This window comes from Corvus hawaiiensis, chromosome 8 (genome assembly GCF_020740725.1).
Source record: "Corvus hawaiiensis isolate bCorHaw1 chromosome 8, bCorHaw1.pri.cur, whole genome shotgun sequence".
Lineage (NCBI taxonomy): Eukaryota > Metazoa > Chordata > Aves > Passeriformes > Corvidae > Corvus > Corvus hawaiiensis.
Genome location: NC_063220.1, coordinates 28,319,482 through 28,342,168, shown reverse-complemented (window position 1 = coordinate 28,342,168; position 22,687 = coordinate 28,319,482). Strand labels below are relative to the sequence as shown.

Sequence of the window (22,687 nt, the reverse complement as noted above, 5' to 3'; positions counted from 1 at the left end):
CATGTTTAATGGCAGTCTTCCCCACTAAAAGGAGCTGGTTTGGTGATGTGGAACTGCTGATTATTGCCCTTTATATAATCTGAAATGGAAATATTCCAGTAATAATCACTGTATCTAACTAGAATCACCAAAGTCAATCACCAAAATGAATTCAATGTGTTTTCCACATAATGAAACAGCGAGTTGTCACCTGATAGTCTGACGTTTCTAGAACATGCCACATGCAGTGCTCTCAGAAGGAAAGAAAGCAGGAGACTTTAGGAGCTGTTGTGAGGTTTGGGTGTGTAAGGCTGGAAATTTGCCTGTTATTTCATGCTTCAAATAGTAGCATTATCTTCTGTGCCTTTGGCCTTTTACTCTTGTCTTTGCATCTGCTTGCTAAGACCACTCACAGCTACCCAGATATGAAAACAACTGATTTTTCCAACGGTTGTCTGTAAATGCAGTGTATGGAACCAAACAATAATGAAATGTTTTAACCAATTAGCAGTGTGTTTTGAGTAATGGTCTTGAAAAAGACCACTTCTGTTCGGGCTTCTGAATGTTGTTTTAATATGTATCTCATGGTTCAAGTACCTTCTTACACTTGTACATGGGTGTCTGACAAAGTGGGTTTGCAGTCAGGGTCATGACATCTTTTTTTTGCAATACAAATAAGATCATTATGATTGTTTCCAGAGGTCCTTTCCTGGTAGCCATGGGTCGCTCTTGGCACCCAGAAGAATTCAATTGTGCTTATTGCAAGACATCCTTGGCTGATATGTGCTTTGTGGAGGAGCAGAATAGTGTGTACTGTGAGCGCTGCTACGAACAGTTCTTTGCACCAACCTGTGCCCGATGCCGCACTAAGATTATGGGGGTAAGAGAATAAGATTAACCCTTTCTGCAACTGCATGAATCCCTGAAATAGTGAACTAGTTTAGACTGTAAGCAGTCAATGTAGATGTTTTATTATTCCGTCCTTTTAAGATTTATTTCCCAGCTTGTTGAATATTTCAGAATGAGAAACCTATTACTTTATAATAATTTTTATCCATCTGAAGTCTTGGATATTTCTGTACCTTATTGAGCTCAAAGACAAAATATGTAATCCAGTTACCATCTCACTGAGTGTAAAATAAGTAGCACTTTCTGGATAGTACTTTGCTATCTGATACATATTATCTTACTTTTATCTTTCTGTTCCTTATATTTATAATAGAGACTTGAACTGCATTTTTATTTCTTACATGGGATTTAGTCAAAATTTCAGTGGAGAAATCAGTGATGTTGAGAAGAGGCCCACTGCTCTTGCTGCACCTCACTGGTAGTTAGCAGCTCAGCTGTTGAGGAATTCTGCTGGCTTCTTATAGTTAAGGAAATACAGAATAGATACAAAGATCTGAATTCCACAAAGGCAAAAATACATGCCACTTTTGTCTTAAAGGACTCGTGTACAAGTAAATGTACAATTTCATTTGATCTCCACATACCTTAGATGGTAGTGAGGTTGGAATACCATCAATAATTTTAGCAGTGTTTTTATGCATGCAGTAGTAGTGAATGTATGACATGATCCTCTCAAATAAAGAAGCAAGGAGTCCCACACTGGTTTTCCACTGCTTAGCTGCCACCATTTGACATCTGTCTAAATGTTGGCATTACAGATGCTCTTCTCTGCAACTGCCAATTAGGGGTGGCAGCATCAGACATTGATGGTGAAGCTCTGGCTCCAACCAAGTCTCGTTTGCTGCTGCGGCAGAAGTAGTAATTTATAGCAGAGTGCTGACTTAACCTACCTAATGAATGCTGGCACAAATCAGTTTCCCATTATGGATTTTCATCAGGAAAATAGCAAAGATGCCAGCTGCCTCTATTTATATTAATAAGATTTCTCAAGCTATTTTTGCTTCTTACCTCACTGAGATTCATAAATGGATCCAAACCTATTTATCAGCGATAGTTGTTTTGCAAACAGTATCAGAAGTTAATGAATCTCAAATGGTGATTCTCTAATGAGATATATGGCAAATCTAAATTAGACTATTTTGTCTATTCACTCGATTGAAAGCATGGAAGAGGACTTCACTCCATTTTGCCATAATCAATGGACATTAAAAACAATCTTTAAAAGAGAATCAAAGTCTATGTGTATAATTGGAAGCAACATAAAATAGGATCTAGATTCTCAGCTGGTATAAATCAGTGCTGTTTCACTGAAGTTAATGAAGTTAATTTACACCAGTTATGCAGCTGGCCCTTTGAAATCTGGACTATTTGACAGAGATACACGGTCATCATCCTGGGTACATGTAAGATTGACAAATTAGCAAGTAGCTGTGCATCAGAGCCCAGTACAGCAGCTTTTGGACTTGGATGGCTTCTGTATGACAAAAGAATGAAGCAGTAATAGAGATTTCTCCATACAGGACAGAAGTAAGCTGATGAAATCTAGATGTGCTCATCTTAAGAGAACATCAGTTGCACAGAATTAGGGCTTTTTGTGATAAACACATGACCTAGGAACAGACATGCAGATTCATTTTTAGTAATCACATAAATTAAAAGAACCTTTCTTTTTTTAAAAAGATTTTCAGTTTGTGACTCATTCTTGTAAGAAGTGTAAAGAAATTACTACATAATCTAGATTATTTTGAAACAACAGACTTACACCACTTACTCTTGGTCTTAGAAAAACTAAAATTTATTTAACAAATCATACTCTTGCATTGAAGAGTTCATGCTGGTTGTGTCAAAACAAAGGAGAAAATAATCAGAATCTTTGTGCAGAATCTCTCCTGCAACAGCGACTGGGCATGTTGATACAAACTGCTGGCTGAACCATGTTGTTTCACTTTGGCAAATACATTGTTCTAGAAAGCTTGCAGTCCTATTTCCTCTTTCTTTCCAAAAGGAGCCCAATTTCTGTCATAATTCTTTCTTTTGAGGAGGGGAATTGGCTGATACAGAGGGGAAGAATTTAGAGCATCTCTGCCTTGTGTTTGTTCTCCAGGAAGAAGTTGCAGGGCTGGCTATTCTGCTGGAGATTTTTGTTGGTTTGTTTGTTTGTTTTACAGGAAGTGATGCATGCCCTAAAACAGACTTGGCACACAAGTTGCTTTGTCTGTGCTGCTTGTAAGAAGCCATTTGGGAATAGCCTGTTCCACATGGAGGACGGGGAACCTTACTGTGAGAAAGGTATGGCAATCCTGACAGGTCTGCACAGTAATCGTGTGCTTCATGTCCATGGAACGTAAGAATAGAGCAGCTGATGAACAAAATAGTATCAGTTACCCATCCAGCTGTTTCCACTCTCCACATATTCAAGTGTTTGTGTCTCTGTATTTTGCTCCAGTTTATATGAGAGAATGGCAGAGCACTGGTCTTTGCCTCAGTGTTCACAATGCCTTCCCTCACTTCTTTCCCTTATGATACTTTCTTTTCCTACACATTTTCCCCTGTTCCACTCCACTCCTTGGTGTATTCTGCTCATCAGAAATGAAAGATTAGTCTTCTAGGGCTGCCCACAATCTCTCTCCTGAGTTGCTGGAGCTATGACCTCTGATGCTGCTGCCTCACCCTAGAATTGTTCAACCAACACTTTTGAAAAGATAGCTCTGCACAGATGTGCAACACATGGTAGTGCAGATTTTTGCTTCCTGGCTGCTGCAACAGACAAACTGCTTCTTGCCAACTAAGAAAGGCAAAGGCCGTGTTTTCCCAAAATGGTACTTGCCATGCAAATGAGTTGCCTGACATACTTAGGAAGGAGTTAAGGTTTAAGTGGTATTCCCTCTGTATTCCCCTTGTGCATTCAGTGAGCTCCTGGCCTACTTCTCTCTGGTGATTCCTTCTTTATGGTTATGCAATTCAAATTTTACAAGTCAGAGTAGCTCTTAGTGAAGAGTAAAAACCATACAACATGACTGACTAAGTACCCTTTAAAACTGGATACTTTGTCATACCATCTAATGACTCTCATGAATTCCATATACCTTTGGAATTTCCACTAATATTTTTCAGTGTTAAGCCTTTCCAAATCACACTTGATAAAGTAAAGCTGTATTAATCAGCAACTGTGGGGTTTCCATAATGTTCTCTCTTAATGCAGAAAGAACATTAATCCAAGCATGGAAACTTGTAACATTCCCTTGTCATTAGACTCTTTTGTACAACCATATTTGTCCCATGAATAGATTCCACATATATTAAAGCTAATTTGAAAGTAATGTGAGAAACATAACTTCAAATTCCATGGATTTTTTGTTTGTCTTCTACATTTGTGATGATAAATGTCATACTGATAGGGGTTCTGGACTGAGTTTGTATTTAAATAATGAAAGAAGAGAAGGAAATTTCAGTAGGAGTGTTTCAGTAAATGTAGTAGGAAACTGAACAAAAACAATCAAAACATTCATTGTCTGGAAATGTTCTATTTCTCTTGGACTTAATAGGATTACATTAAGAGTTTATTCTAAGTTTGCTTTCTTGTTTTGTTTTAGATTATATTGCTTTGTTCAGCACAAAATGTCATGGCTGTGATTATCCTGTTGAAGCTGGAGATAAATTCATTGAAGCTCTTGGACACACTTGGCATGACACCTGCTTCATTTGTGCTGTAGGTTCTACATCAAATACTATCTCACTCCTTTATACTCCTAAATTGTGTGGTAACATCAGAAAACCTGAAAGCAGGAATAACTAACATATGCTTAAGGATGCAGAGGGATGGAATTTCATTTTTTACTTGCATTTGGAGAAGGATGGGAGTAATCTTTCTTCCCCACCGTAAACTTTTACTAGAATTATGAAATTTGACCATCCTGAGTGTTTTCTAATAAAACATCTAGTTTTAGATAGTACATACAGCAGTACAAACCACTACTGCTGTTATTCTTTCCAGTGTTTGCCAAATAAAGATAGAGCAAGACTGAAAATAAATTAACACCATACTGAATAGTATAACCATAATCTTACTTACAAAGCAGTGAAGTTTGGATTTCCATGCTGAATGCTTGTTGAAACTTGCAAAAAGAAGTCTGTTTAGAGAGCATGAATAGTAATTAGCATAGAAGTTGGTCAAACTCATCAATCTGTGGTGTGCACACAGCTCTAGAGTGTGGCCATATTCCCACACTCTGCACGCAAAGCAGAAAAATCCATATGATAAACAGTACTTTCATCTGGTTCTAATACCACTGAGCAGCTCTGCAACATATTATTCCTAAGGTAATAATACCTAGAATCTCTAATTAGCTAAAAGTAGTATGTTGGTCACACCAAACTGACAGTGACAATTTCTAATGTTTGTTTAAGTCTAAAATTTAGGTAGAATAGTTGAAAGTATAGAAATGTTTATAAATATCTGAAGCTAAACTAGCTTTACAAAAAAGTGTCTTGTGAAAACTGAGGTCTTTTGGAAATTCTAACATACAAAGAAACACTAAGAGAGTTTCCTTCACAAGCTAACAGCTCTTAATCACTTATAAATATTGATCACTTATAAAGACACTTTCTCTGAATATTTAATATTCTTTTGTGCTTGTTAATTTGCCTTAGCTACCCAGTTTTCTGTGGAAGTGATAGTTTTATTATATGTTGTTAATATGCAATTCTCACAGCGGGGGTCTTTTGAAGGACCTAACTTTATTTCTTTCAGTGGGTTAAATCAAGTGCAAATCCATACATGACTCCTAAAGACTATCAAAGAAATGCATGGGTAGAAGAGCAATACAGTTGAAATTGATAGCCACATCTTTCTCCCTTTTGTTTTTCCTTAATTCTTCCTGATTGTATTTATTATTAATTCTAGGTATGCCACGTGAATTTGGAAGGTCAGCCATTCTATTCCAAGAAGGATAAGCCACTGTGCAAGAAGCATGCCCATGCCATCAATGTTTAAAAGAAGTGTTGGTAGTCAGTAATGCTGGGGTAAAACAGATGACTAACTGGGCAATCGTAAAGTTGATAACCATGGCTAGCATTTCTCTTGGTAAAAGCTGGAAGTTGGTACTTCTGAAGTTTAACTTTATCCTCTTTCGTAAATGCAGAACGTGCTTATTGCAAAGTTCATACAAAAATCTACTGAATGAACAGTCAAAACCAAATGAACTAATGAACTAGTCCATTATTAGAGCAACAGTTGGGGGAAATATTGAAATTAACTAAAACCTTAATATAAAAAGTAATGTGCAAATATAGTTTTAAGTTAACTACCCACAGCAGATTTACTGCTTAGACCACACACTGGTGTTTAAAAACAACTGGAAAACTCTGTACTAAGTCATTTTCTTTCACAGCAAGAATGAGTAAGTGCCATATGTACAGTCATCTGTAGAACCAAAGGCTTTCAAAGGGAAATAAATAGATTAGGGCTTCCTCTAGGAAAAGTGAGTGCTATTCCATTATGCTGTGGTGCTACCTCATAGCATCAGATATTTTAGATTCTTTCCAAATAGCAAGTCTGCCTTGAATCCATATGTAGCTGGGAAGCCTAGGTGACAATCCATAACAGTTTGAAAATAAAATGGTTGGGTCAGCCTTGCTAGTGCACTTGGCTTCTATGTGCACAGTAAATAATTCACTTTCAAATCATAATGGAAAAGGACAGCTGGCTTTCTCCGAATTGCTCTTACACTGAATGGAATAGAGCTGGCTGGAAAGGCCAGCTTTTAATTCAAAACCAGTTTTCCTTTCCTCCCGTGGAAAAAAATAGATTCAAACTTGCTGTGGTTTCTAATTCCCACTGATATCAGAGGGAGGTAGGAACCTCCATCTGGATCTTCAGGCTGGCGAACACAGGAGAAACACATTCATCTAGCACAACTAGGTTTGGGAGCTAGCCTGCAAAAATTCCCTACTCTATCCCACATAATTAGGAAAAAGGCATTTTTTTTCCTACAGTAAATGAATGTTGCTTAAATATTCATAAGGCAGCAGGCACATACTCTTTATTCCTTTCCTTTGTTTAAATGCAACACATCATGAATTGTAGCAGTTTTTGCCATTGGAAAACAGCAGCTATGTTCCAACAATTAGGATAACCATCTTTTCTAACAACCATAAAGGCATCTCTCCTAATAGCTTGAGAACAACTTTCAAGTTGTTCAAACAGTTATTTATAGAACTCTATAGAAACTAGCAATACTTGTAGTACTGATAATACTTTTGAATATTTGAATATCAGTGACTTTTCTATTGGAGACAGCAGTTCTGTCTGATGGAGGTAAGATGGAAAGTCTGATCACCATTCGAGCTTTATTAACTCGTTTAAGTGAGAATTACAATGTGTGCGCTGACAGCTTGCAGTACTGACAGTTTTTAATTAGTACTTCTGAGGCTGAGGATGCTTTCTATGGGCCACATGCTGGTGCCATTTGCACCTATTTACCTTGTGTTTTGAGTAGCAAAAAATTACATAACATTGTCTGTCATTTCCCTCCCATGGGTAATGCCCATTTCATGGTAATTGGTGTGTCTTTTAAGGGATGAAAAACTATCCAAAGCTTGGGGTAGGAATAAATGAAATTTGGAGTTCTAATATAAGAGATAAGTTAGCTGCAGGCAGTCTGCATCTTGGACAGAAATAACAACCTGAACTGCCTGTGGCAGTTTTGACATGTATGACCTGTATTTATTGAGTAGGTATGTTAGTTTTCACTGATCTTAGCAGTGATCTGCTCTGAGTTGCTACAGGGTCAGATTTTTGTATGCATGAATTATTCTAAAACACTAGTGCATTATATGAAAAGCCTTTTTTTTTTTTCTATAAGCAAGCAAATTTTCTGTTTTCAGTTGGTGCTGGGCTGGTGTGAATATGGTTCCATAGATTACAAAATCCAAAGATGTGGCTCATAATGTTCCCCAGAAGAGTAAATCGTAATTATGGAAGTTAAATATTTTTTTACACTCATATTTGACTTCCTTAAATACATATTCACAACAGTGAGAAAATTCTACATTTCCTTTTCATTTTTCAGTGCCATTCAACAAAATGCTGTTTATTATTATCTGTTATTTGAGAGATTTCACATCAGCATACTGTATACTGAGACTGCATTGAAGATTGCCTTTAGGCAGATTTGTGTGTTGGCCACTGACTGGGACTGGCCTCTGACTGCAACATCAGAACAGGGAGTCAGGCTTCACAGGAAGGGCTTGTGATGGATGCCTCAGGAGAATTTCATGAGGTCTTTCACCTCTGATCTGCATGTGTTTCTATGTGTGTGTCTCGTTCTCCCCTCCACCTTCCCCCTCAATGTCTCTATAAGCTTCCTCTTCGCTGGCAGTATGAAGGATAAATCTTTTTAGGATCTGGCCAGAGATGCTGGGCTGCAGCTTAGGGAGTACAGTCTGTGAAAAGCTGCTGGCAGGCAGCATGGCTGGGACTGAACTCCCTCAGGTTCCCTGGGAATCTCAGACTGGCAGCTGAAGTGGCCCAGATCAGCCTGGAGTTATTGGCATGGAGTGGGGAGGGGAGGGGAGGCTGGGATCAGAGAAGAGAGAGCACCTTTGGCAGCCAGAATGTAGGGGCTCTGCAGGCCTCTGGTTGAGTGGGAGAAGGTGAGGCACTGAGGAGATGGGAAGCCCTTCCTGAGGCTGGGGTTGGAGGGGGGGAATAGCCAGGTAAGGCCAGTTTCACCAAGCTGGCATGTCAGCTGGGGTGGGGCAGAGGGGGGGGCGGGGTGGGGCAGCCAGGAGGACTCACTGCAGTCAGGGAAAGGGCTTGAAGTAAGAAATTAGGGTACAAGTAGTTCCAAATAGCCCAGAGAGATGGTTTGAATACGTACAGAAGGGGCGAGCAAGGATCCAATCTGTTAAATTCGAAGTCTGGACTGCAGGAAAGGGAATGCAATGTACATAAGCAGAGCTGAGCTGGCTTGCAGGGTGGCAACAGTGAAAATGCAGCAGCACAGACTTCAGTGGGAGCTGTACTGGCTTGAGAGAGTCCTGAAAATTTCCTTGGGCAGAGAACCTGCACTGTAGCACATGCCCTGACTCCAGCTGGTGTCTGAGCAAGTGAGATTAAAGCTAGTTTACATATCACTATATGAGGTACAGTGGTATCTCTGAATGAAGAACAGAGATACCCTGAGGATTATCATGTAATAAAAATTTCCTGTTATGACTTGTGCTGCTTCATAATGTGGTCCAAAAATAGGGAATCCACGTACCCGCCCTTGATATCTCTATTAAGATACAATTTTTGCACATATCTGAACCAGAAATTTGTGAAAAATAATGTAGCATTTTAACTTTCACAAGGGTAGAATATCACATAACTGCTGATACTCTTCTGATACATGTCACCTTTGTGATATGGAGAGGGTAAAATATATATAATAATATATATCTCTAAAATTCAAGATACGGCCTTTTAACTATCACTGAAAATAGTGTTGTACAAAAATATGCAAGATGAAAAATGTGTACTTGATCATGTTTTATGTCTTGTAATAGATACCTGGGATAAATCCTAAGTTCTTCTGAATATTTCTTTTCATTCTAATTAATGTGAGGTTTTACCCAATAAAACAAAGATACTGTACCTCTGAATGATCAATTAAAAAGATCTGTATTTTATATAACTAAAAAGTGTTCAGTAACTTTTCAGTCGGAGGATTCAGAAGCTATTTTAATGCTTTTCTCTCTTTTGGTGTTCTTTTTGCAGAGCAGAGTAAATTAAATGTTTCCAAAGAAGGCCACTTTTATTATGTGGGCAGAAAAAACAGCCTTAGAACTTCTTTTTATTAGTTTTTACTGTATTGGATTCACACATTACAGATTTCTAAAATCAATTCAAAACAAGGAAAAATACTTTTCTATTGGTCCTTCAGTGGTCAGTACTTTGGGTGAAATGTTTTGCTAAAGATTACTTGTATTTATGTTTAAATAATGTGGATGTCCACAGCACTGAACACATTCATTAGTGTCTAATGCTGGACACACTAATGTTTGTTTGCAATACTCGTCTCCTGGTAGTGGATATTAATTTGTTTAGTATTTATAAACATCAGAATTTGAAACTGAGTGATTTATTGCCTGCAGTGATCATATATTAGAAGTCTAGGTTTTAAAATATTTTGACAGGTTGACTTGATGCCACAAGTGCCCTTGCTTTTAGATAGATATTTTTTCCTAAGTTCCTAGTTATTTCAGAACAGAATGTCGTGTGGTTTATGAGATGTAATTACCTTGCATGGATTATCTCTGCCAACATGAATAAAACAGTCTAGTAATAAAAGCAATGTGCAAATACAGTTAAAGCTTTATGATCTGGGTATATTTATTAATATGGCATGTGAACAGCTGACAGATTTCAGCCATGTAATATCAGTAAGAAAGCATACACAAGCTTGTACTCTCTACTTCAGACTTGAAAATAAAATTTGAAAGCATTGGTTTCAACTTTATTGTATATCAGTCTTGAATATTTTATTGACCAAAAAGTGCTGTTTTAAACAAATATTAGTATGCTTAAAACATTCAGTCTGCTAACAGTACGTGTTGTAACTTAGCAAGACCTGTATAGTCCCAGACCTTATTGTCAACAAATACTGTTTATAGAAACTTTGTAAGGAGTGGGTAGATCCTGTCTTCAGTTACATGGATGCATCTGCAAACAAAGTTTGACTGCGTAAGTTCAGGTAGGTGTTCTTCCATTTCTTAGCAGAAGTTATTTAAAATACACAAAATGTTTTAAACATCTTCATTGAGCTCTAGTGCCAAGAAATATGTACAAATGAAGGGATGACTTCATATAACAGTGTGTTTTATAAAACAGCCATTTCATACATTCCTGTTGCACACCTCTCAGGAATGCAGGCTTTTTAGAGATACAACTAAGTATATTACACATAATTAAGAAATTAGATGATAAATGGATAGACTTGGATTTAGATGCCATTACAAAGTATAGCATCAGGAATCACAACTTTGTGCACTTCTGATTTTATTTTACAGCCCTAATTTCCATTTACAATTTGCATAAGGAAATACAATTGAAAAGAATGCCCAGTATTTACACAGTATTTTGTCCGATCAAAATTGCTGTTTTTCAGATTGTCTGTTCTGACCTTTAACCTTTGCACAAGACAGTGCTTCCTAAACTGTGCACTGTGATCCCTGGAGAGTTCAGTTGTTGGAACTGGGAGCAATAGAGGCATAAGCACAGCACCGTGCCAGCTGACAGGGTGGAAAAAGTGAATAGAGCAAAGTTCATTACTAAAGGACATGGTGCAAAATAGTTTGACAAGTGCTGCATTAAGGGATTCTTACCAGAGATTCTTAAAGAGAGATTATTGCTCTGAAGAAAATGGTGATTTCAAAAGTACAGGCTTTGGCATTGTTTCCCCCTCCCACCCCAATTGTGCATCTTGAATTCAGCCAGTTTCTGTTGATTAAGAAAGGAAGGAATGTGTGAATAAGATTACTGAAACCATTATTGAATACACAATGAAATGCTTTGTTCTGCCATGCAAACCAGTGTTATGGATGAGATTCAGACTATATTCAGGCATAAATTCTGTATGCCTATGAAATATGCCCTTGGATAGCTGTTAAAATACAGTTCCTCCTTCTCTTAGGAAGATTACATCAAAAGAAAACAGTAACAAACGTGTATTGTACTAATAAGGACTGTCAGGCTGAGTCACAAGAATTTTCTCTGTAATAAAGATAAGAAGGGATTTTTTTTTTAACAAAGCTAAACTTTTGAACAAAACATTTTTCCTTTAAAAGTTTCCAGATTTTAACTGTTAGAGAATAATAAATTAGTATGCATAAAGTATCATTAATAAATCTGCCTCTACTACAAAAGTATTTTCTAATCTTACTACTTCAGAAATTAGATTATTTTCATTAATGACAAAGATGTTACGGAAATTCTGCTTCCACTTAGTTTTACTGTGCATAGTGTTACTGAAAAAAGAGTTGAGATTTATTTTTATTAGAAGATATAGATAAAAATACAACCTTGAATTGAATGAAGGTGATGGTTCTTCCAGTGCTTGTGGAATGAATGCTGCCTGCTACACTAAAGCCAGAAAACTTGCTGTTCTTCTAGATTTATTCTCATGGTGTATTAAAGAGGATGTTTTGGATTTTTAGGAAGTTTAATAAATATCTATAGCCATAATTAAAGATCTCATTTCAAAACAAAAGAATGATTTACAGTGTTTAAATTATTTTAAGATCTAATCACATGTAGACTGGAAAATAATGTTGGGATCGAGGTTTAGTTTCATTTAAAGAAATCTTCATGTTGACTAATGCAGGAATTCCTGCATGCATGTATGGGACATGTATGTGGATTAAAACACTCAGAACTGAGATTCTGATTTCCTTTAGGTGGACGTGTTTCATACCTGCACTATTTGAGCCTAAATTGTTGTCATATAGTCCATTTACTATATATAGGTTAAGAATAATCCATTAATCTGAGTGTACCTTGAGACCTGGCTTTTGTTATCTGTTAGGTATTTGTGCTTTATGAAGTAACAACTCCACAATTCTGATGGCATAGGAGATGTAGGAGCAGAAAAAAGGGCACACTTTCAAAAAATATGGCTTCATATAAAAAACAGGGATTCAGGAATAAAATTTTTATTTGTGCATTATAAACAAAGACCAGGTATTTTTCTTTCACAACCAAATATTCTTCTGCTGTCCCCTGCACATTCCTTCACAGACTTTATTTTTCTTCCTGCACATTTTTCCCTGTACTGACTCCAAGGATATTGTAAATTTCCCTGTGATTAATGCACATTAATTCCTGTTCCTTACACAGGCCTGTAAGCTGTGGGGTAAAAGGTGACAGTGGGCTGTGCTGTTCATGTGACTGTATTCAGCCCACTGCATCCTGCAAATACCAGACTTCCTGAGATTTATTGTGGATACACAATATAGATGACACTAATTGAAAGTTTCTGCTTTATTGCATGTACACTACACAGCATCTACCTCTGGCCAAAAAGTCCTTGCAAGAAATCTGAAGTGCTAGCCAGGGATTCTGGTTCTAGCTGTGGCCTCAAGTAGAGCATACCTGAATCTAAACTGTGTGGTTATAAAATAATGACAGAGCACAGTTTGCCTTTGAGATTGTATTCCCAGTGCTAGGTGCTGCAGCAAAAGGACAACAGGGCTGTTCTGTGGATGGTGATTTAGTACTATGTACTGCAGTTTCTGGAATGGGAGCCCTTCTGAGCTGCCATTCCTCTGTTACTGCATTGTGACACCAGTCTGAATTCAAACTTGCAAAGATTTCAGGTCATTTGGCAAAATTTACTTGTTTTCACGTTGAAGGACTCCCATGTTTTCCACATGTAACTTACTCAGCTTTGTGTTAGACATCCTATAACAGATTGGAAGCAGTCTGCTGGTGCTAAGACTGTCAGACTTCTAGGACAGGAGACACTTCCTGAGAGATTAAATTCTCAGGGACAAATACATAACACATTATCCACCTTTTATAGACTTACATGGCTGGTGGTTGTTGGAGACTTCATTGACTCCCTAAGCAGTCTCAGAAGCTGCTCTCTGTTTAGAAGTTCTCTAAAAAGAAACAGTCAGTGTTAGTAAAAAGTAGATATTAAAGTTTGGGGGTAGTGTGTATCCTTAGAGTCCATATTTGCCTATTTAGTACAACTGCAAACAGTTCTTGCCCCTGTGCAATTCTCACCAAAAAAAAAAAGAAAAAAAGCATAACAGAGGGCTGTTACTACTCCTCCCTAACTCTGGGTAAGAATCCTCATTCCCATCCAGCTTAGGGAAATTCACTGGCACAGGAAGGTATAAATTACATCTCTCTGTGCCAGCTTCAGAGAACCTGGCCACAAATACTTCAGCTGAGATGAGTTTGTTCATTTCTTTAAAGCACAGTGAGAAAGATTGTGCTTTCTCTGATCTTGTAACTTTAAAAAATATTAATAGAACAATCTTTAAGTAAAAAGACAGTTAAGTAAATGTTTATTTTAGACCTTCATTATTAAGTACAACTACTTAAAAGTGAACAATTGCTATCAAAGAGGGCATACGCAAAAGTAATAAAATGAGGGTAAAATATAGGAGGGTGAAAATGCAAAGAAAAAGTAGCTTTTAGCATAACAATTAACCACCCAATCTACCCTTCCTTTATTCCTTGCAGGGTAATTCGTTGTAAGTGAATTAATGGTGAAACATTCAGTAATAGGCCTTGGTAAGGAAATAGGAGCAGTGTATCAGGATATCCTTTTTCCGCCCCAGAGAACCAATACTTTCAATTTTATATACAACGGAAGTAATTAATTGTAACACAAAGAAGCACAGCTGTGTTTCCTGATGGTCACACATGCAATAGCTGCTATTGTTTAGCATTCTGAGTATGTACAATGCAAACTGTTCAACTGCTTGGAACATTTTATATTCTCAGGGATTTAATTTCTATTAGCAGCTTTTGAATCCATAGTGGCTTTTTAATATGCTATTATCTTAGATCCAATCCTGCATCCCTAATCAGGTAATTTTTTGCTGATGCCAGTGAGAGTTTATTAGGTGTAGCTGCCAAATGAGGAGATTTGCAGACACAGGCCAATTTCTCAGTGGAAGCAAAGGGAGTTATAGACTATTTTTCGGGATTTGCTTTTACCTGTATGAGTTCACCTTGTTCAAGTTACAGTTTCAGTTAATATTCAAGTATCTTACAGACTATGAGAGAAAAGCTTCATTGCTATGCCTTTAACTTCATTATATATTTTCAGACATTTTAGCTGACTGCTGGGACTGATACACAAGTATATCCTTTTATTATTCTGTAGACCTATATTATCTTGGTTTCACTAGAATATGAAAAAAGAGGTGAATGAGACTATTTTGCTGCATTTGCTCTTATTTAATAGCAATGTAGTCATGTTTAAAGGTTTGGACTGAGAAAAAATAATAAAGTGATTAAATTATTTCATTCATTTTTTTGTATAGGATTCAGATCTGTTTCATTCTAACCAGCTTGGAAGAACAGAGCATTTTCAGTCTCATAAATGTCCATCTTTGTAAATCTCTACAGCACCCACTCCTACAGCTGCCAGAAACACATCCACTTGAATCCATGCCTCATGAGGACAAAGCTGTTATACACACCAAGACAGAAATTTTCTGTACTGAAAAGAATTCGCCTTGTGTAACAGCAGGTTTTAAAAACATTTCCGCTTTCAACAGTGCTCCAGTTTCAGGACAAAGCCTGAGCATCAGGCTTAACAGAGGAACTGTTAATACAGTGTGGGTTTGGATCTAAGGATTATTCAAACTTGTAAAAGAAACTAACAGATACCTCGTGTAAAAAAAAGGTGGAGGAACACAAACATTTAGCTTCTCTCTAAGTATTAATTAAACTTCTTTGTAGATCATTTAGCACCACTGACTGATAATTCAGAACATAAATTTTAAAATCAGCACTACACTCTAACGCTAAATACTTAATCTCCTCTGAGCAAATGAAGACTTTTGGGATTTTATGTGCATGCATCTAGGGGAGAACATATTACTAATTCTCCAAACAAACTGATATGAGTGAGGCACCCCAGTGAAGCGTCTGCTGAGCCTACAAATATTTTCCTTTTGCTTTGCTAAGGCTTTTAATGCTCTGGCTTTAAGAAAAACAAAGTAATCTGAAATGTTTCTTTGTATTTAGAAGGAGAGTTATCTCAGGGTTTATTACAACGTGGTGAGAAGACTGCAACAAGGGTTTTGTACATGGGAATCCATAAAAACAAAATCGTACAGCTCAACTAGGCACAGGAAGGAGAAACAGCAAAAACAGCAGGAAGTTTGGTCCTTGACTGGGAAGGTGTCTCCCAGAGCAAAGTGCTCCCATCACTGCAGCCCTTTGCCACACCAGTGGAGTCAGTTCCTCCTGCACAGCTCAGTGAGGAATCAGCTCCCACCCTGCAGCAGCTGATGGGGACAGGTACAGCCATTCTGCCCTCCTTCCTCCATGGCCACCTGCACAAGGCTGAGGAAGAATCCCCTGCAGAAGCCCAAGTAACCCCAAAACACACCAAGTGCTTGAGCTGTGGGAAACTTTTCCTGTTTCCTTGTGCCCATGCTCTGCACATTGAACTGTCATTCCTTGGATTATTGCCACAGTGCTCTCCAGTGCTGCCCTGGACTCAGTTCCACACCACGCTGGTTGGACTTGAGGTTGAGCAGGGCTTGCCTCTTTACTACCACTGCTCCACTAGCATAAATTTTTAGAAAACATCTTTATTCACAGATTTGACTCTCCCTTATTGAATTAATTTTGCTTACATTTAAAGAACTTAATAAAATCCATGACTTTTTGTAAGTAACAAACAGCTGAATAAATTTTTAATCAAAAGAATATGCTTTCAAGTAAAATAATTCTGAAAAAGAGACAAAGCCAAATTCATGTCATATTAAGTGAAATAATTGTGTCCCTGGCTGAAGGGCAATATTCTTTTAATATGCAGCATGGAATATTTATTTTGGTAACAGTAACAGAGAAATACTCATCTAATTGCAAACAGTTTTCAAAAATATATTTGGACCACAGATTTAAGACATGAATTCCAGAGACTGAAGGGAAGGATGATCTACAAAGATCAAGTCCTATCACATGGCTGACTTTCTCCCTATATATACCTCTTTGTTCTTTTGATATTCAAGTTTGTAGTTCCCTAGTGATTCCAAGAATTAATAAGAAATTCCTGGAGAGGAAATAACAATGAAAGCAGCTGGAAGACTATCCAATTTTTTTTTTTTTTTAAATACAGTTCTCTTTATCATGACAGTCAGTTTTGAAGTGCTTCTTCTATATCTCATGTTAGACTTCCACATCTCATCTTGGCCAAATGTCAAATGAAGGTATGTTTATTTTCAGACTTCAGTGTTTTTTGAGTGTTGCTCAATTAACAAAATAAATACTTTGTGTTACCAAAACCTGGTGTGTCTGAGTTCTTGCAGATTCCTAAAATCCTCACCAGGTAAGATTGCTGCTGCTAACTAGCTTGCTGGAACCCTGTGCCCTTCTGAGAGCCCATCACCTAAAGTGTTCATTTTCTGGTTTAAAAAGGTTCCTCTACCTATCCTGGTAGAGATATTGGAAACCTAAGTACTGCACTGTTTTGAAAGACCTCAGTATTTTCTATGGGATGTTTCATCAGACATCCATCTCAATCTAAATACTTTCTAAGGTGGTTGTGATTCATCATTCTGGATTAGGATGCAGTTTGGTCTCCTGCAGCCCAAATATTATTATAATGTAGTTTGCTTTTGCAGACTTTATTTTGTGATTAAAACAAGGAGTTAACAGCACTCAATAATGCAGAGATGGGCATTACTTGCCATAGCAATACAAACTCACCCTCAGCAACACTGTTCCTGACCCAACAGGGACTGCCACTTGTGGGTATCTTCAGTGCCCAAGTGCCTTGAAAAGTACTGGCTGAGACAGCAATTTCTGCAATGTGTAAAGTTACCACACCAAGAACTGGATGAAAAGAGTTGATCCATTTCACAAAAAGGGTTAACTACATTTCAAGGCTAGTGGCTGTTGCTAAATTCATGCATCCTGGATTGAAATCAGCATCTAACATCTGACAAGCACTGGGCTATATTAGCACACATTATTACTGAAGAGATGCTAGCACTAACAGCTTTGGTTCTGGTTGGGAGCACACACATGCATGTTGCATTCTTCTTCCATATTGAGTGTCTATTCTGCTGCTATAATCTGATAGTACATAGAGTGGAAGAACAGCAGACTCATATTTTCCTTTGAAATTATAAACATAAGCATAGGAGTTCTGTATTGCTTGGCATGGAAGCTGTGATTTTGTCTTTCTTGCAGGCTGGCTTTGTTTTGGACACTGACAGATTTTTCTGGATGATGGTGATCGGAAAAAATTTTGTAAAAGTCTAGTAAGACAAGACCTGCATTTTTAAATGCCTATCACCACAGTATCTGGCCACATACAATTATTAGGTGTGCCTTTACCTGCCTGCATTTTAAAGGAGTCTGTGAAGGTGATAGGTTTGAAGTTATACTTCCTCTTTTGTTTTGCTATGTAGGATAGTACACAAGTTAAGCACTCATCTAACAATCTGTGGGTAAAACACATGTGAGGCAGAATGCAGTGCCCTCACATTCAGAGGTGACAACTCTGGAGTGGAGTACACAACATTTACAAGTCCTATCTGATATTACCATGCAAAAATGGAGCTACGCTGTGGAGAGGTCAACAAAATAAGCAAGCCCATGTTTCCCGCAATACAGGCACATGTGGCTATTTGGCACCAATAAGCCAGATTGCTTCCCAACTGGTTATTCTCTAGAAACAGTTTATCTGGGCAGGCATCTCCACACCAGCAATTACTGGTGTGTCCTGAAGGCCTAGAGAGTGTTTTGGTGTGCAGCAAAGGGAAACTGAGTAGGTCTGTACGATCCAAGTGATCTTCAGTTCCCCCTGTAGCTGGCTTTGCGTGGCAAGTTCTTGATGCAGAGTAACCAAGTGACAGGACAGGTGAAAGGCAAGAGCACATCAGCAGCACAACCGCTGTCACATGGCTGAGTGAAGGATTAAAATCAGCAGCCCAGGTGGGAGCCGTGCAGCCTCCCCGGCACATGACACTGTCACTGGAGCTCCTTCTGCACTGCTGCTGGGAGACCTCACTTGAAGACAGACAGACAAATTATTACTTTTCCAATTTGTCCTAATGATAAGGAGCTTCAAAATACAATGCAAATCATGGCCTTCAGCATCCTTATCAGCAAGCAGAGCAGCTCATTGCAGAAGTTATAATGTATTCCAATCTAACTAACTGGGCATATTTATTTAGATACAGGAAATGGAAAAAGCAAACAAACAATACTGTCCTTTGCAATGGAACTCTATCCCTCCTGCGGCACTGCAACGTCAGCTTTCCCAGAACTATTTTTCCACGAAGCTGAAAGGCCCATGTGAGTCCCTCATGTTTCCCTACGCTGCTGCCACCATTGCCTGCTCGCCGCCCTCCCCAGCGCACACGCAGCCCCCTACAACTCCCATCAAAGCCGCTCCGGCAATCCTCCACCCCACCTGCTCTGCGAATCCTGGCAGCAGGTCCGCTTTCCACGGCACCAACCCCACCAGCACCTGGACGGAGCTTCCCGGCCCTGCAGCCACATGCAGCCGCAGCTGCTTTTCTCGACCCTCTTCAAGGCCAGCAGTGCTTCCATGATACCGGCTTGGCCACTTTTTGCCCTCACACCTTCCTGCCCTTTCCTAGAGGAGCTTCTTCACGGGGAAAGCGCTGCTGGGCGGCGGGGCAGGATAACGCCCGGGCCCGGGCGCCCAGCGACACGCTGGCCCGGGCTGCGGCCCGCGCTCCCGCCCGCGGAGGGGCTACTGAGGAGGAAAAGCAGGCCCGGCCGGCTCCTCCCGGCCAACTTTTCTTCCCGGGGACCCCCGCCAGCCCTCCCGCCCATGGCACGTGCTGATGGACGGGCGGGGGTGGCGGGCGCGCTCCCGCCTCCCCGCGGGTCCCCGCCGCGCGCGCGCCCGGCTGCAGTGATTGGAATCCGGCTCGTTCCCGCCCCGCCCCGCAGGGACGCGCCGGGAGCGCCTGCCGGGACACGGAGCCTGCGCCGAGCCCGCGCCGCGCCGTCCCGCCCTCCCCCGCCCGACACGCACCCGCCTTCGCCCCCGTCTCAGCGGAGCCGTCGGGGCCCCGGGAACGGCCCGCGGAGCGCGGCGGGGAGCGGGCCCCCTCCCCCTTCGCCTGCCGTCCCCGCGCGGAGGATGAGGAGCCCCCACCGCCGGTGAGTGCGGGCCGCGCCGCGGAGGCCTCGGCCGGGCAGGCGGGCGGGCGGGGAGAGCCGGGGCGCCCTGGGCAGCGCCGTGCCCGCACCGCTCCCTCTGCGGCTGGGGCCGCGGGGCGCTCCCTCCGCGGCGATGCCCCTTCCGCGCCGTCGGGCGGCCCGGCCTGGGCGGTGCCCGGCGGGGTCTGCGCCCCTCCCGCCCCCGCGCCGGCCCTGGGCAGCGCCGTCGAAGGCGGACTCCGCTGCGGCTGGCGGCGGCCCTCCCGCCCCGGCCTGGCTTCCTGGGGGCCGGGGAGCACCCCTGGCCCGGCCGCCCTGCCCCGCCGCGGCGCTGGGGGCGCTGCCCGCCGCCGGGCCGGGCCGGGTGGGGGCTGCGCGGGGTCCGCGGGTCCCTTCGTGGGCAGGGCTGGCGCGGCCGTGCGCTCCCTCCCGCCCTCCTGCGCTCCCTCCCCGGTGTTGTAATCCCGGGCCCGGTGCCGAGCGGCCCCAGCCGGAGCGAGCGGCAGCGCCCGTCGTCGTGGGAAGGGTATGAGGAATAAGGTGCTTCGCCTTTCTTTTGTGCGAGCCTTGAACAAAGCTGGACGCCGGCTTTCCAAAAAGGTTTTGCCGTTCAGCGACGTCTAACAAAAAAAACCTGAAGAAATAATAACCCCAAGTAATCTCCCGTACCTTAGCAGTGAAAGGCTGTTCTGTTGAGGACCGATTATGTACGCGGTTTTCATAACTGATTACAAAATCTGTTGAACAGGGTTCAAAAGCATAAATGGCTTTTTACCACCTTTCAATCAACCACCCTCTGATGTTGTTTTGGTAAAATTAAGAGTGAATTCAGCAGCAGGGAATAGTAGGTTGTGGTATTTCCTTTCAGCAGTTGCCTGTTACTTTGTGTCAAGTTGTATGACGATTTTTCCCAGTGTAAATTGATTGCCCTCCAAATTTACATATTTTGTTCTCTGCCTAGAGATAATTATCTTTGAGTTCTTTTATCAAGTTAGCACGCTAGGGATTGTTCAGGCCTGTTACCTGCAGGGATAGAGAAGCTGCTTTTGTAGATGAGGAAGATTCTCCTGAATTGAAAGGCTTGTTTGATTTGTAGTAGAACCTAGTCCTGGAATAAAAAAGCGAATACAAGAGCAGTTTCTAGTCAGATAATTTAACCAGTCTATACCTAGAAATACTCCATGTTGTGGCATTTGTGGCAGCCTGGATAAAACTTTTGCTGACAATGTGTTTGTCTTTTGGTCTTGTACTTTTGTTCTCTTGTAGCTTTTTCTTAGGTTATGCACCACATTTCGTTTGGGGATGTGTGTGTGTGGGGCTGTGTATTTTATACGTATTTATATACACCCATACAACCTCGTAGGCCTTGAGATCTGGTTTGAAATTTTATGAAGGGTCTTCTCATGCACCTGCAAGATTCAGCTGCCAGCCCTTAGTATGTCCCGCTGGCTGATCTCTTCCAGGGACAGATAGTATATGTAGCTGGATCTGAAGTATTTTCTTCCCTAAATTGTGAAGTAATTTAGTTTTGAAAGGGACCTTTGGATGTTATCTGTTTAATCCTTTGTTCAAGTAAGAGCAGAAAGCTCTTGTTAAACTGCAAGCCTGAAATAGCATGTTACTTGGAATTCACTGATCAAACACATGTTTACTGAAACAGTAAGTAGCTAGAGCATAGATGTTCCTAAAGCCAGTGTGTGGGACCCCAAATCCTGTTTTGGACACTGCTCTGCAAGATCCTCACAGTGAAAATTTTGTGGTTTGTTATGCAAATTAAAAATACTGAATATGGTGGAGTGTGTAAATGATACGTGAGCTTTTCTGGATACCAGGTCTGACATACAGAGCTGCTGTAACTTCTTTGGTAAATTGCTGAAAAACACACATGAATGAAAGACACCAATCAGTATGTTTTAGAGAAACTGTTACAGATGTTTGTTTGTCCTTGCTTATTTCAAGCATCAGTTGAAGATTTGTCCTCTCTCTCTGGATACCTGGGAAAGCATTTCTCGGTTCCTCAGTAAAAAGAGGGCATGTTTTCAGTGCCTGGGATTTCTTCACTTACTTACTGTCATCTCTAAATAAATGACAGAAGGAACTCAGTAATTTAAAAGTATATCACGTCAGAGTCATATGTGGGTACAGATGGAGTACTTGGAGCCTTCTTTCCTTTGCTAATATTCCCAAAATGCAGGACTTGGGGGCAGGCATGGAGAGTGCCTTGCCTGACAAGAGTTTTCCTTTCACTGCTGCTGGTTTAGTGGTTCCACTTTTTCTTTTTTTTTGGACAAGATCTGCAGAAACTTCTGCAGTTGTCCCACCACAGTCGTGCTGATGGTCCCCAGTTGCGGTGGTCTCTCCTGCGCCTTCCAGGATGGTTAGTGCTCTAAAGGGAAAACGGGATTTCTTTCTGCTTTGTTTTCTTGCAATCCCTCAAAAGTTGCTGTGAAATCTGTGGAGGGTTCAATTATCTCTGGTAGCAAGTAGTTACTCTTTAAAATGTTTAAAACTGACAATGAATGTAAAACTTGACCTGCTATACTGTGTCCTTTAAGAATAATATGGAGATTACACTAGGTGACCCTTGGAACTGGGTAAAAGGTTGAAACAGTCACCTCATTTTTCTTCTTTGTATAGGAAAACATAATTTTAGCAATCTCAGTGCTCTTATTGAGAAGATCTATGGAATAGCTATTTTGTGAGGGATTCAGTCCAGAAACACCTGCGTACTACATTGAATTTAGTTTGATAGAGCTTTAGTTTGATAAAACAAATAGCTGGCCCACCACTGACCAGGAAATCAGGGGACAAGCTGCCAACTTGCCAGGATGGTCTTTGTTGTGAATTGTCTTCCCAACACTTTGCTGGATATATTTACAGAGCATATTAGCTGTATTTCATGTCCATTTTCCCCCAAAG

At 40.6% G+C, this 22,687-nt stretch overlaps 2 protein-coding genes across 14 annotated transcripts in view; both read left to right on the top strand.

The window, feature by feature from the left end:
- The window catches only part of LDB3 (LIM domain binding 3), a 116,286-nt gene extending 105,895 nt beyond the window's left edge, over window positions 1–10,391 (top strand). For all 12 annotated transcript variants that reach the window (XM_048311939.1, XM_048311938.1, XM_048311949.1 and 9 more), the window contains 4 exons: window positions 679–859; window positions 3,057–3,177; window positions 4,482–4,597; window positions 5,792–10,391. In XM_048311939.1, the coding sequence (XP_048167896.1) occupies window positions 679–859; window positions 3,057–3,177; window positions 4,482–4,597; window positions 5,792–5,881 (508 nt within the window). In that variant the 3' untranslated portion in view covers window positions 5,882–10,391. The remainder of the gene's footprint in view (window positions 1–678; window positions 860–3,056; window positions 3,178–4,481; window positions 4,598–5,791) is intronic.
- A 9,269-nt stretch (window positions 10,392–19,660) lies between these two features.
- Window positions 19,661–22,687, top strand: part of BMPR1A (bone morphogenetic protein receptor type 1A) — a 75,319-nt gene continuing 72,292 nt past the window's right edge. For both annotated transcript variants that reach the window (XR_007205233.1, XM_048311952.1), the window contains exon 1: window positions 19,661–19,768. The gene's annotated coding sequence lies outside the window, so the exon portion shown is untranslated. The remainder of the gene's footprint in view (window positions 19,769–22,687) is intronic.